This window comes from Hemicordylus capensis, chromosome 3 (assembly GCF_027244095.1).
Source record: "Hemicordylus capensis ecotype Gifberg chromosome 3, rHemCap1.1.pri, whole genome shotgun sequence".
Taxonomy (NCBI): domain Eukaryota; kingdom Metazoa; phylum Chordata; class Lepidosauria; order Squamata; family Cordylidae; genus Hemicordylus; species Hemicordylus capensis.
In genome coordinates this window covers 115,122,964-115,137,924 of record NC_069659.1, presented here as the reverse complement: position 1 = coordinate 115,137,924, position 14,961 = coordinate 115,122,964, and the positions used below count along the sequence as shown (strand labels likewise).

The 14,961-nt window shown below is 42.0% G+C and overlaps 1 protein-coding gene across 5 annotated transcripts in view; it reads left to right on the top strand.

The window, feature by feature from the left end:
- NHS (NHS actin remodeling regulator) overlaps window positions 1-14,961 on the top strand; it is a 353,434-nt gene that overhangs the window by 145,260 nt on the left and 193,213 nt on the right. The window contains exon 1 of one of the 5 annotated variants that reach the window (XM_053306638.1): window positions 4,809-4,884. The exons of the other annotated variants lie outside the window; for them this stretch is intronic. Coding sequence (XP_053162613.1) covers window positions 4,842-4,884 — 43 coding nt within the window. The 5' untranslated portion in view covers window positions 4,809-4,841. Of the gene's footprint in view, window positions 1-4,808; window positions 4,885-14,961 lie in introns of those variants that run through there. 5 annotated transcript variants of the gene reach the window in all.

Sequence of the window (14,961 nt, the reverse complement as noted above, 5' to 3'; positions counted from 1 at the left end):
TCTTTGGGACTGTTAGCTACTACTTTGAGAAGCTTTGAGAGGCCCTAGTTTGTCTAAAATTAGGGAGGAGGAATCAAGCATGAGGTTTGTGGATTTTATTACAGACCCACCAACTTCCTCCCCCAGTAATTCAAGCCCTTTGGATACAGATGCATTCTCTTACAAAATATCCTACATCATGCTGACTATAGTGATCCCCAAAGAACAAAGCACACCATGTGGATTAGTAAAACAAGTAATGCCTAGCTCAACCAAGTGAGCCAAACCATATTCTACAGGGAAAGTAATATGAGGACGCCGCGCGCATGCGTGCTCATATTACTGTGACTTCCGGGCAACGACGGGGGCAGGGGCGGCAGGGAGGAACGCTGCCGCCCCCAAAACTTCGATCTAAAATGCAGTGCCGGAGGGGGAATAGCGGCGGGAGGGGTAAGTTCTACCCCCCTACCCTTAAAGGTAGACCCCCCTCAGTGCCGGACCGCTGGACTGGTCCGGTTCCGAACTGGTTTGGAGGCCTCCAACATGGCCTCCGAACCAGTTCGTGCACATCCCAGGTTTGAGAGCTGTGTGTGTTCCAAATTTTTTGTTATGTGGAATGAAGGTAGGAGGGAAAGCTGGGTAGAACTGATTGTGTGGAAGCAAGGGAGAAGGAAAACTGGGTAGCTTTTCCTTCTACCTTGCTTCCACACAACTGAAAATTGGGAGCACCCACAGCTCCCAAACGCAGGTAGAACACAGTGAGGCTGTTCTCACACTTAGCCTTACCTAGGCTACAGAAGCCCGGCGTGGCTTAGGCTGCGCCTGAGAACTGCTGGGATTGGGTTTGATCCCAGCAGGGCAGTGCTGCCCAGCCCGGCTTTTTAGCCGGGGTCCTCGTTGGGGTTAAGGGAGCAAGCGCTTCCTTAACCTGGGCTCTGTGGTTGTGTGTCTGACACAGAGACAGGTGCCTAGAGTGCCGGTCCAACAGGGGAATCCCTAATGCACTGCACTTGCCATGCAGTGCATTGTGGAATACCCAGAGGCTGCCCCTGGAGCTCCGCGCTGCCGGGCACAGGGCTGCTTGTCTGGGAGCGTGGTCCGCTCTCCCAACAACTTCCAGAGGATCAAATGGGAGGAAGGGAAGGTTTCACAGCCTTCCCCTCTGCCCTCCCTCCCGAATGGTCTTGTGAATACCTCCAGTTTCTTGTGTGAATGACCTCTCTTTTCTTATTTTGTGCAGATGCTCTGCTTAATAAGTACAAGTTGCTGTTCGTTTGGCAATATGTATGTGTGTGTGTGTGTTTAATGTGAGATCTGGTGTTTTGGGACTGGACAGGCAAAAAAGGAAACCACTCGTGGTTTTTAGTTTGTATATACATACATTCGTAGTTAAACCCCAAATAAAAATTGCAATAAAGTCTGCTGTTGTTGAACTCTTCTGTGTGGTTAGCTCTAATGGTAAAACCACTAGTGAAATTCAAGTCTTTAAAGCTACATGATGTTTTATAGCTGCTTGCCTCACAAACACATGGTTAATAATGGGAATGTACAGTAAGCAATGCATCACTTTTTTTCTACTTTGTGTGAAGGCTTAAGTTCGTATAATAAAGAGCAGATTTTTTTCCAGGTGAGCGTAAGATCGATGTGCTGTTAGCTTGAAAATGTCACATTTTACTTATGATTAAAAAAATTATTATTCCAGCCCCATCTTTTGACTGCATCTTTTCCCAATATCCCTCCCCCCACAATCATGTTTCTTGGGTTTTAGACTGACAGAACAAGGTTGTCTCTAATTTCTCACTCCTAGACTGAGGATGTCTAGGATCCTGCAAACTGTAATTAAAAGGAGAAACCTGTGGGTAGGAGATCTAAAAATATCATCTTTGTTGGAAGAGAGGTGATGTTGTTTCTTGGGAGTTGTGCTTTAAGGCGCTCAGGAAGTATTGTAACACAAAACTATACAGTCAGAATGTATAATGTATTACTTTTGCACATTTCCTTAAGCTGTGATTGACAGTGGAAAAAATCCAATCAATAATAAAATAATGACTCTACCTTTCAACTTCCCTTTCACTAATCCCCTCATTTTGGAGAAATTCCCTCTTCTGAAATTAGATGTAACTGTGTGGGACTTTCCAGGCTCTTTTCTACTCACAGATATGTTGAATTAGATAGACTGCTGCTTCCAGACAATGTTTATATCTCTAGCCAGATCCTGTGAGCTCTGTTCACTGTGAAATCAAGGCTTCATTGTTAAGCACAATTACTAGGAAAGAAACCTCATTGAGTTCAGTGGGGATCACCTCTGAGTAAACCCACCTAGGATTCCACAGGAAATGTTTTATGACAATATCGTATCAAGATTCCCCCCCCTCTCTGTCATGATCGATATGTACATTTACCCAGTCAAAGTGAAGATCATTAATGAGGGAAATGGAGTGGCGGGAATTAGTGAGGGAAGTGGTGCGGCTCATGGGGGCCGGACCAGCAGAACATGCTTCAAGTAGAGCGGCAGCAAAGAGGAGATGGGGCAATGGCTGGGACCAGCAGCAGCAGGCCGGTGGGGTGTTGCCTGTGGTTGGGCAGGGGGTAGAGGCCTGGACTCACACTGTGGCCCACCTGTCACTTAATTTCACCTCAGCGGGGAGCCCCTTCATGATTTATATGAGGTTTCTAGTGTTTTGCAATTCAAAACCTCGGGTTTCTAATTATAAACCTATAGGTTTTAATGATCAAGTCACTACAGAATAGAGAAGGTTTCCTCTAACCAGTTCCCTTTTTGACATCTGGGCCACACCACCGCCAGTGCTACCTGATCATTCTTTATGTAGATTTTATGTACAGGGATAACTGGATGTATTCTGTTGATTATACTACTGTATTCCACCAAATTTCTGATATTCTCATCCTCTTCTAATAGCAAGCTGTCCAGCTAGCCCCTCTTGATTCTGAGTTTTCATTGAAGTTCAAGTTTCTCAGCAGTGCTGGACGGCTACTCATCCAGGAGCGTAGCTAGGGGTGAAGGGGCCTGTGTTCGAATTGCCCCTCTCCCCCGGAGGCCCCTTGGAGTTAGTGAGACAATGAAGGAAATAGGGAGCGGTGTAGCTGGGGGGCCCTCAGAAGCTGGGGCCCCCCGGGTTTCTTTGAACCCATCCGCTCAATTATAGCTAAGCCCCTGTACTCATCTAGTCAAGAGAGCCTGACTTTAACTTTCATATACTGCAGGTATATGGCTAGATGCTAAATAAAGTGCAAGTGGTCACTAGAAGTATTCTTCTCATGTGAACGGTGCCATTAGCTTCTTCTCTGACTTTGTATGGGTCCTGTTCAAAAGTGTAGGGGTGTGTGTGTGTGAGAAAGAGAAAGTGAGAGAGAGACCTGCTGCATTTTGTTTTGTTGTTGCTCCTGCTGTGAGTTGCTTGTCATAAAGCCATGCCACCACAACTATAGAACATTAGCTTGCCAGTGTCTTCATGAAAACACTTCAGATTACCAGTGGACTACAAACCTCTAGGAGAGCTTTTAAATGCATCTAGCCATCACACAATGGTGTTATGAACTGGTCTTGAGTCACCACAGTTTCCATGTCCTAAAAAATAATGTGGTCATATTCCAGCTTTGGAAACAAATTCACAAAAGGTAGTGGTCTACAAACTCTTACTAGCCTGCCTGTCCACATATACCTATGATTTGTCATTTATGGAACATTGAGGTTGTGAAATAAAACAAAGGAAACCTTTCAGACAGTTTATGAGAGCCTCTCTGCCTCCTCACCTGAAGACAATTATTACTTGCCACAGACAACTGGGGAAGTCACTATTTAGAAGTCTGTAAAAGCTAGATACTGTTTCGTAAATGTGCTGTGAGGATTTCCTACCTTTTTGAGTTTCAGCAGGGAAAAAACTGTGAAACATGATTTCCAGTTTTGATGAGAGAGAGAGAGAGAGAGAGAGAGAGAGAGAGAGAGAGAGAAATGAGCCTTTTCTTATTTTCTTGGAACTTCACTGCCAAAGTTGCATGGATGTCTGCCTCTCTATTCTGAAGTGACTGTGCCAATGTGTGTTGCTAAAAGATTTCATATTAATATAGAAACATGAATCCTCCCCTTCTCTTGCTTTCTGGACATGGGCAAGCTAAAAGGTTATAGTTCTAGCCTATCCCATTGGATTATTATTGCAAGTATAGATGAATAAGATGAGAACCGCAAATCACTTTCTCTCCCTTGAAAGTGCTAGAGAAATGATTGAAGAGAAATGATGAGTACTGAACTTGACCTTAATAATTTAGTAATTGGGTGGTTTCAGTAAGCTACCATTATCATTAACCCATTTGTGTCAGGGACTTGGTTGATTCATACATAATGACCTCCTTCATAGAGCTGCTGTGAAGGTGAATTTGGTAAGAACTATAAATAGCTTTGCACTTTTTAAAACATACCATATAAGTTCAGTGGTGCATGGCAACATGGAGAGTGAAGCAGACAAGAGGACCAGCTGTAAGTCAGCATGTTTTTGTCTAACCTGTACATTTCTCTTTCAATGATTTCTTCTTGGGCCAGCTCACCACTGTTTCCCATTGATCGTATCTCCCAAGCTTCCCCTCTAATTACCTTATTTAGGATGAATAGAACATGGAATGTGGAATAACATCCACACCTTCCATCACTTTATCATTCTGAGAAGCATCCAGTCAACTGATTTGAAATGGATCACATTAAAAGCTTTCCCAGGATGTTTGTTCTAATTTCTTTTGAGGACTATCTCACCTCTAATCTTTGTTTAGGCGTCTCTCTTTTACCACTCCTGCACCTGGATTGTAAAAGCAAACATCTTTTGTCCCTATAGCCATAATGAAACTCCAGAATGGCTTTCACAGGAGTACTTCCTCCTATCAGGTCTCTTTCAGGTCAGTTATCTTAATTATTCTCCTCTGACGATATCAGCTGTCAGCAGCTAATAGTATGACTTGAATTTTTGTTTGCCAGTAGAACATTAGCCTGGGGAGAAGGTTGGGTCCCTCATTTGCTATGATATGGATCAGAGTAATGCCAATGAAAACAATTAATATAATATGAGTTTACATTGGTTTCAGTAGCAGCAGAATTGATCCCTTGTGTATTTTGTGTATTAAAAGGCCATGTGCATGTGCCATTTCAAAACGCCTAGGAAACGCCCCAGATCAGAAGCCGTTCACACATGAGCACTATCTAGTAGTCATTCCTTGTGTGCTTTTCGTGATCCTGATAAGCATGCAAGGAATGGCTACTAGATAGTTCTCATGTGTGAAACCTATTTTTCCTGGCTTTTTAACAATGTTTCTCTTTCTAGAAAACAAAATTCATCACACTCCATTTGGCTAACTATGGTTATATTAATAAGCAGATGAGAAGCAATTGAAGTTGTAACTTACAATGTTATTTAAGTTGAAAGTGGTAAAAGCACGCACAGCACTCCAGCTACCACCTGCTCCCGCACAGTCCCTGCCTCTTGTCCCTTATTGGGGCAGTGGGATGTTGGCAACCCTTGATGTTGCTAAGTTAGCCAATCATTGATGGCTGTTAATGTTAATGTTTTTGTTGATGTTCCAAGGTGGGACTGTTGGCAACCCTAAGCCTGCAGCCCACCAGAACCACAGAGTTCTCAGATAGGGAGGGAGAAGGGATAGGAGTTGGAGCTCATTAATTATTTCATTATTAGTGAAAATAACTGGTTTGATCTGAGCCATAGGTTCTTCCCATTAGCTGAAAATAAGGGACAAATGGCATTCCATAAGAGACAGGGAATTATATGTAGAACATACTGGACACTTTTCTAAGCCACCCTGAGCCTTTGGGATAGGGAGGGATAAATTCCAAATAACTACATGTGTCAATCCCAATAACAACATGTGTATCAAAAACACACAATCTGTGTGTTTTTATTTGTGTACGGTTTTTATGTTTGTACTTTATATATTTTAAATCAGATTTGTTATCATATTTTTAGCTTAATACTTTTAACTGCCATTTTTATTATGTTTTTTAAGTGTTGTAAACCGCCTTGGGATTGTTTTTAATGAAAAACGGTGTATAAATTTAACAATAAATAAATGAATAAAGGCTGTACTAGTCAAAAGTGATGAAGAACCCAAAGTCCCTGCTGCACTGGTTAAAGACCAGTCTGGTGTCATCCATATGCATGGGCAGGACTACATGTTATATGAGAAAACACTTCTTTACAAAAACCAACACCCATTTATAGAATTGAAGTGGTTGGTGGGGGTACACTGCTTAAGTCTTTCTGTCTCGGCTCCCGGGGTGGTCTGTTCATGAGCCATAGTGAGGCAATTGCCTCAAGCGGCATATTAATGGGGTGCCAGCAGGGGAACAAAATGCCCAACCACTGCCATTGGAGCAGCTCTTCGGGGCTGATCTGACCCTTGTGTTGTGGAGGGAGATCAGAGAAAGCTGGCCTCTCCTCATACTCTTTTTAAAAGCTTGCCAGGGTGCTTTCCAGACTAGCCGCTCAAAACCAGCAAAATGCTCCATTCAGGCAAAACACTTTCAAAACGTAAAACCTGAAGGGGGAGCAGTCTTGCAAAAACTAACAACCCGGAAAAACAAGATCTTTTTTACGCTGGATAAATGGCATTGTAGCACTAAGTCGCAGCGATTAAATTCGAAACAAGGCATCCGACATATGAACGGCACCCTGGCGCTTTCGTCGGGTCTGCGGTGTCACAACAAAGGTAGTGTGGAAGCACACTTCAGAGATGTGTCGTGACTCCGTTACAGGGTCTAGTCTGGAAAGCACCCAGATGCACAAGAAGAAGCTACTGGCAACCTCCTGGCTCCCAGCACCGCTTTCAAAGCCTGCAAGGGTCAGTTTTGAAAGGGGACTGGCCTTCAACAGAAGCAAGGGGCAAGGCAGCATTTTATACCTTGCCTCAGGTGCCACAGTATGGTGAGCCACCCCGTCTGCTCCTCTGCAAATGTGACATCAGCTATACAAGAAAACGTAGCATAATGTGCAGTTCTGCTCTTCAGCTGGTTTTCTTTTGGGGTAGAAGCCCCCAACTGCCCTGCAAAAATGGGAAAGAAATCTGTATCATGTGGTGTGTGCGGCTGCTGAAATTACTTTCCAATTAATGCTTAGCAACACCTCTGGCCATATGTGTTTCTGTCAATTTACTGAACATCTTCTTATGAAATGCTGTTTAGAAGATACTGTTGGCAGTAGGTCAGAGCCACATTTACCGAATGCATTGCCTGCAATGAGCCTTAGAGAGGAAAACTCTCTGACTTTTCTTTCAAAGCAGTTGTAGGGCGGCTTTATTTTTCTGAGCACATCAGAATTACTCAAGCCCAACTTGGTTCTCTGTGTCCTGTCAGCTACTTTGGGCTGCCTGTCAAGTAGGGTGCTCTGTCAAGTGAAACACATTTCTAATTTTTGCATGATCGTTCTCCGTTTCAGATGTGGTTATTTGATTAGGACCAGGCTGTTCTTTCAACAGGATGCACCGTTGACCGAAGGCATGGGGCTGGTGTGAAATTGTTGCCTTTACTACAGCTGCTTTTCTAGCAAAAAAGAGCAAGCTGCGAGGAAAGTGGAATCCGTGGCTTGGGTCCAGTGAAAGCGAGGGCCTCTGCTTCTAATGCCTGATCCATATTTGGCTGCGTCACGTGCCAGCTCCTTCACTGCAATCACAGCCATAAAAAGACAAGTTACCGGCTGTTTTTCGAGGCGGGGGTTGTGGTGGTGGAGGGTTACTAATTTTTATGTTAAACAAATATGCACTCTTGCTTATGCAGATAGAGTAATGTTTGATTTCTATTTTTCTTTCCTTTTTATTGCAAATGACAGTTTAAAGAAACAGCTGATTTCCCCCGTATTTTCTCTCTCTTTGCAACAATGATCCCTTAGCTATTTTCTAGTTTTGATTTCTAGGGGAAAGAATCTCCTTTCTTTTAAGATCAGAGCTGTAAGGCAGGAAGAGATTAGCAGTAGTCTCTCAATCTTCTCTTAACTATTGCCAGATAATGAACAAGCTAATTTAATTCTGAGGTGTAGCTTTATGTTTCTAGATGACATTTCAATCACTATTTTAGAAGGCTGGATTGCTAATGCAGCTATTCAGCCATGAAATTCACTGAGTGACTCTGGGCCAGTTGCATATCTCTTAGACTAACCTACCCTCACGGGGTTATTGAGCGGATAAACATAACTATGAACATTGCTCAGAAGAAAAGCAGGATATACATTTAAAAATAAATACCTTCTGCTACAGAGAAAATTCCCATGTTGCTTCAGCAACTTGGCTTCATCAAAATTGCTCTAATTGCTCTAGAAATTGCTCTATTTCTACCTAAAGAGCATATATGATGGTGCCAATTTCTTATGACTTCTCACATTTGTTTTTCTTACATTTCAGATAAGAACATGTCAGAGATACTTACAAAAGTCTGTAAATGTCTAGAATATGTGTGATTAGGACTGTGTATTATAAGAAATACCAAACTGTCAACAAGAAAGCAACCCCTTGTAAGGTTGTCCTCCTTTGTAGTACACAACTCCTCTTGTGTCCTGATATATCTGAATGTTGACCAACAATAATTCAGTCTTTACACAGTAACAAAACTTGGCAACAAGTTTAAAAACAAACAAGCAAACAAACAAACAAACAAACAAAAACAGGGTTACAATACAGCTCACTGCTATAGCTCTTAATACAAGCCTGCAGCAGGTTTTCTCCTAGTCTAGGGAAAGAGATAAGGGGGACATCTGGAGGCTGGATTGGATTGAAGTGGATACTGCATGAATTCAGCATGCCTGAATACAACACATCTATATTGTACAATTCCTTGCCTCCACTAGTGACAGTGGAGGTCATAGAGTGCTGTGTGTTATGGCAATGGGAAAAGTGAGTGCCTCCACTGGAGCTCCACTGACCTGGTGTTTGACTCAGAACTATCCTTTATGGTGGCAGCCCTGTGTTTTCCTATAACACGCAGATTCACCCTGAGAAGCAGCCTTGGCAGGGCATTCTTCATGGAGTTGCATGTGCCAAGATCTCTGGCACTGAGCACAGGTTTGCTGAAGCATATACAGTCCAGAAGGCTCAAGCATGCACAAGGCAAACAATCTCCTAGCGGGTAGGTAACAATAGACAGCAGCTGCGACTCCAGTGGGAAGAACAAACTGAAGGCTAGCTAATGATGAAAAGAAACAGGGAACCACTGGAGCCTGAAGGGGTGTGCAGAGAGGAGCGTGGTTTTTTGTTTTGTTTTGTTTTTTTTAAAGAAACTCAGTGGGAGACATAGCAAAGTCCAAGCAACAAGATATGTGTGAATAACCTGCAGTGGGAAAGGTACAGAGAAGATTCACAAAGCAAATGGAGACTGTCTACAGCCTTGAGAATTGGACAATTGCCTGCCCATTAAACTGATTTGCTCTCCATCCATCCTGTGTATGTACACACAGACACACACACACAGACACACACACACATTTTATAGTGAAAATTCTTCTGCTTGGGATTTAATGCTAATAATAGAATGCTTTCATAAATGTAAGCAGAATGAAAATCTTAGACAGCTTGGAAAAGGTCACAGGAGAGACAGTATTACAAACACTGACTGTTCCTTTTCTTTCTGGGATGAGTCAAGATTTTAGTAACTTGTGCCTGAACGCCCTTGCTCTGCTCCCTCTCACCCTTCTGCTGCCTAAAGGCACATTTGCAAGCCAGACTCAGTCTCCTACAAGATTTGGTTGTCAGGACTTGACTTCAGCCAGGGGTAACTCATGGAATCTGTTTTACATGCCAGAGCTAAGCCCTGGAACAGAAGAGTGACTCTGAGCATGTGCAAAGTGTATTTTCCTCATTTAACCACAGCCAATGGGCAGACCAAATCAATCCAGAATTTTCCCTCGAGGCACAAATGACCAGGCTCAAACTATCGTACTTTGGACACATTATGTGAAAACCCAGCTCCTTTGAGGTGTCCATAATGCTGGCAAAAATTGAAGGAAAGAGAAGAAGAGGATGCCCAGCAGCAAGGTGGATGGACTGGATTACGACATCAATGAATGTACCACTGAGAGACCTTAAAGACCAAGTGGAAGACAGAACATCCTGGAGAGAATCTATCTATGTGGTCGCTAAGAATTGACACTGACTTGATGGTACTTAATCAATCAATGGGCTCTGAGATTAAGGGGCAGGCTTCATAAGTCAGAAGTTCTGGCAACCAGGCAGATTTTTAAGCTCAACAGCACTTTTATTTTGCGGTGGGGGGGTGGATCCTTTTAAAATCTTTGATAGCTTTTTCTGTCCACAGATAATGGAACAAAACATAAACTTTCTTATGCATGTGTGTGTCAAATAACAGGCAAAGAATATATACTAAGGTGATTCACACAGGGAAGGTGGGCAGGGGGAAGGCAAGATAGCACTTACCTCCCCCCACCTGCCGAGATGATGCAGTAGCGATCCGAGCTGTATGACTTGTGCGCCCGCATGACAGGCACTGCTGCGAGCCGCGCGGCATTCTGGAGGCTGGGAAAATGCATCCTAGCCTCCAGATCTCCCACAATGCACCACACAATGAGTGTGGTGCATTGGGGTGATTCCCCTGTGAGTTTGGCACTCAAGGCACCTGGCTCTGTGTTTGTTCGGACTGCAAGCAGACCAAGCAGGCACACAATGCTGGACCTGAGTAAAAGGGCACGCTCATGCCCTTTTACCCAGGTAGAAAGCCAGGCAAAAATGGACTACCTGGGGAGGTACTTCTCACGAGCAGCCCTACCCAAATAGGGCTGCCGAAACCAGGGTAGGGCTGCTCATGTGAAGAGCCTCAGAATGTCTTCTGTGTTTTCTTCCAAGATGAGAAAAAAAATTAACATTCTAATGTTAGAATGTAGTAAAACTCTACACAAGTTTACTCAGAAGTTCCCTGAGTTTGAGACTTACTCCCAAGTAAATGTGCCTAGATGTACAGTTTTAGAAAGTGAGTGATGCCAATTTATTGATAATACTGGCAATTTCAGATGTGTTAATATTCTAAGGTTGATATTGATTTTTTTAAAAGTCTTATAACTAGTAGTGAATATGTTTATTAGGGATGTGCATGAAATTTGCTTGAATCGTTTTGAATTCACCAAGGTCAAATTGATTTGAGCAGATCTCCAGTGGTTTAGAATTTGAATGTATTCGAATTCAAATTGCATTCGATTCGAGTGAATTTCGTCCACATCCCTAATGTTTATTACTGAGGATGGCAATGATATTTCCAGCAAACATTATTCCAACCATATAGGGGAAGTAAAGATTCTGTGGGAAAATATCCTGGTAAAATCAGCAGAAGCTAATAAAAGTTTAGCAGAGTATTTTTGACTATAGAAACATTCTTCCTCCTCAAACAATATTGCTCTCTTCTTACTAAAACTGCTCTGAGTTGTTTAGAAGTCTGGGGAGAGTGGAGGAAACAAAGTGGAAGACATTTTTGGTATTGCTCAAGGAACATTTGTGAAAATGGAAAAGGCTTGTTACCTTTTTCTTTCTTTCTTTTTTTTGGCAAACCCAAGAGAATAGTGTTGCCACTGTATCTTTAAAACAAACAAACAACAGTAAGACAGAAGATTCCTCTTCCTGTTGATATTTATTGGGGCTGCAAACACAGTAAACTGAAAGCAAACTTGGTGGCTAGAGTGACCAGGTAGTTCCTTTTGTGATGACTTGAATTCCATGTGACTTGTTAGGATAATTTGAGCCCCTCTGAGGATGCAACTGTTGTGCTATGGAGGCTGTAGTCATGAGGAGGCAGCCAAGTTCTGGGACTAGGCATTGGTCACCACAGGTTGTAGTGAACCTAACGGTGTAAAATGGGCTAGACAGACTTGCTCATAGGGTGCAGTGAAAGCCATCCTAGCATGAATGGTTAATCAGAAGACAATTACTATAGTCTTCTTATTAAACCTGATTTGTACATCCTACCAGGACAGTTGCAGATCGCCCCACCCCCTCTGGTTTTAAGAGAGGAATCTGTAGGGATAACCTTAGGTGTACAATGTTCTACTGGTAATTTTACCTGTCCACTAATTAATAATAATTATTGGACTGGTAATTGCCAGTTTTCAAACATGCATCAGCCACAGCTTTTGCATAAGAAAAAGTGCTTCCTCCACTTCTTTAGCTTTTGCTATTTCAGTCCTGTGACATTTCTTTGGATGTGCCATTGATTTCAGTGCTTTGCACAGCAACACATCCAGATTTGCCACCAAATGTACACCTAGCAGGAAGCTATAACCAATCCCAGCTATCTGACAAGTGTATCCATTTGACACATGTATTCTGACAGTTGCATTTACACCATATATTTTATATGCATCCTAAAAAAAACAAACCCTAGGTGTTTGGCCAAAAATTTAATGTATTATGAGACCCTCTATGTTCAGGGTTGTAGTTTAAATTTTTTTACTATTCTGCTTTTTCCCCTAAAATGGCTTTCTAGAACCTTCTATTAACTTTAGCATAGATTTGGTTTAAGGTGACCACCCTTCTTAACACTTGAAACATCCCAGATTTGGGTACAATATCACTTAATTAACAGTAATTGCTCAAGACAAGTTCTTGGCCAGGGCAAAATAGCTTCCTGTGGAATTAGTGAATTACAGTTAACTGAACTGGTAAGGCAACCATGTGTTAAAATTATGCCAAGCATCTGTTCTCCATTATTGCAGCTTAAAACAGGAGAAAACATGTATGGCTAATCTTATGTGGTATTTTATTATTTCTTATTTTTAAATATTTCTAATAATTGTTTCCTTGAAAATTTCACAAGGAGATGGATTTGTATCTTGAAGTATATTATTAGTTCTTGTTTACACAGACAGACAGGTGTTATTGACTGGTTTGTTTTATTGAGACATCGAGTCCTTCCCAAGGATCTGAGATGGCTGAATTTTATTATCAATATTGTTGTTATTATTATAGATATTGTCGCAAAATATAGGCTGTCCCGAGTAAAATTGTTTTTTGTAGCTGGCTGACGGTGATTTCTGTGGCCCCTATGGTGTTGAGGTGCTCTTCAAGATGTTTTGTAATTGCACCTAGGGTGCCAATTACTACTGGGATTATTTTGGTCTTCTTCTGTCACAGCCTTTCAATTTCAATTTGTAGATCTTTGTATTCGGTGATTTTTTCTATTTCTTTTTCTTCTATTCTGCTATCCCCTTGTATTGCCATGTCAATTATTTTGACTTGTTTTTCTTTCTTCTCGACTACAGTTATATCTGGTGTATTGTGTGGCAGATGTTTGTCTGTTTGTAGTCGGAAGTCCCATAATATTTTTACATCTTCATTTTCTTCAACTTTTTCAATTTTATGGTCCCACCAATTTTTGGCTACAGGTAGCTTGTATTTTTTGCAGATGTTCCAGTGTATCATCCCTGCTACTTTGTCATGCCTTTGTTTGTAGTCAGTCTGTGCGATCTTTTTACAACAGCTGATTAGGTGGTCCACGGTTTCATCTGCTTCTTTACAAAGGTGGCACTTGCTGTTTGTGGTTGATTTTTTGACTTGTGGTTGTTGTTGTTGTGGTGGTTGTTGTTGTTATTATTATTATTTATTACTATAGTATACCAGTAATATAAAAAAATGTATATTTACTATATTTATATTACTATAATATACCAGTAATATACAAAAAAAAAAAAAAAAGCTCTCAAAGATGGTCCACACAGAAAAAGTAATAAGATGGTTCCTGTTAAAAAGCACTAACAGTTTTTTTAAAAAATAAGCTAGTCACCAGCAACAACCACTGGAAAGATGCTATGCTGCTATTGATTTTTCCCTGCTAAATAGAAGAAACTCACTACATGAAAAGATGCCTCTTTGCCCAGTTAGCAGGATTGTTTAGATAGGAAAGGTCCTCCAGGAACATTTTGTGTCTGCATAAAATATTTAGGTAGATTTTCATCCCAATTTTAATATAAACTTTTCAGTGAACAGCATTCTAGATGTTGCACAGAACATACAAGGGACATCATGATCTCTACACATAGGGCCTACATCTAAGTAAGTTGGACATGATAGCTACAAGCTCTGAGAAGGGCCTAGTGAGAAAGGCCTAGTGAGTGGAGAGAAAAAAGAGAACTCAGCAAGAGTCATGGGTCCAAGAAAAGCTTTGCTAAAAAGTGATTTTGGAGGAGGTATTTTGGAAGGAGAAAAAAATAACATATGTCTGCTGAAGTGAGGGACTCTCCCCAGGTGAAAGAGAGAATGCAAAAGATCAACAAACAACCCAGGTTCCCCCACCACCCTACTTAGGAAGTTGATGGGGAGAATGGGGAAGGAGCTGAACTATGGTGAGATAGAATGTCACAATTAAAATAGCTTTCTACAAGGTATCAAGTTTGAAGCCTTTATGCTAACTGAAAGCTGGCGTTATTCCTTTTACTAAGAAGTAAGTACCACTGATGTCAATGTAAGTTTATCCCAATAATGTTTAAGGACTGCAGCCTTGCTTTCAAATCCTATAAAAGCAAGTCTCTCGGGTAGGGGTAGTCAAGTGGGCTGAGCTGATGGAGAATAGGCTCTAAACTTTGCACTGAACTGTACTAAGAAAGAAGGGGTCAGAGAAACCCAAAGCCCACAATCTTAACTGCCACTGAAGGAGATACAGTGATGCAGCAGGACTCCTCAGACCAGTAGCTCCTGGTACTGGCTGCCGTCCACACTTGGGACAAGATGAGAGGAGGTGGAAGTGAGCAGGCTGGCAGGCCCTGACTACTGTTCAAACTGTGCAGGCTTCCATGGCAGCCAGGATCAGAGCCTTCCTGCTCACACATCTACTCCACTGTGCTGTCTGTGTGTGGTTGCTCTTGCATCCATGCACACCACATTTTCTAAGATAAAATGAAATGAAATGAAAAATAAAATAAACCTTACACTCTGGACCCTACATCTACAGCTCCTCCCATTCTTCTGCCGGAAGCAGCCCACGTC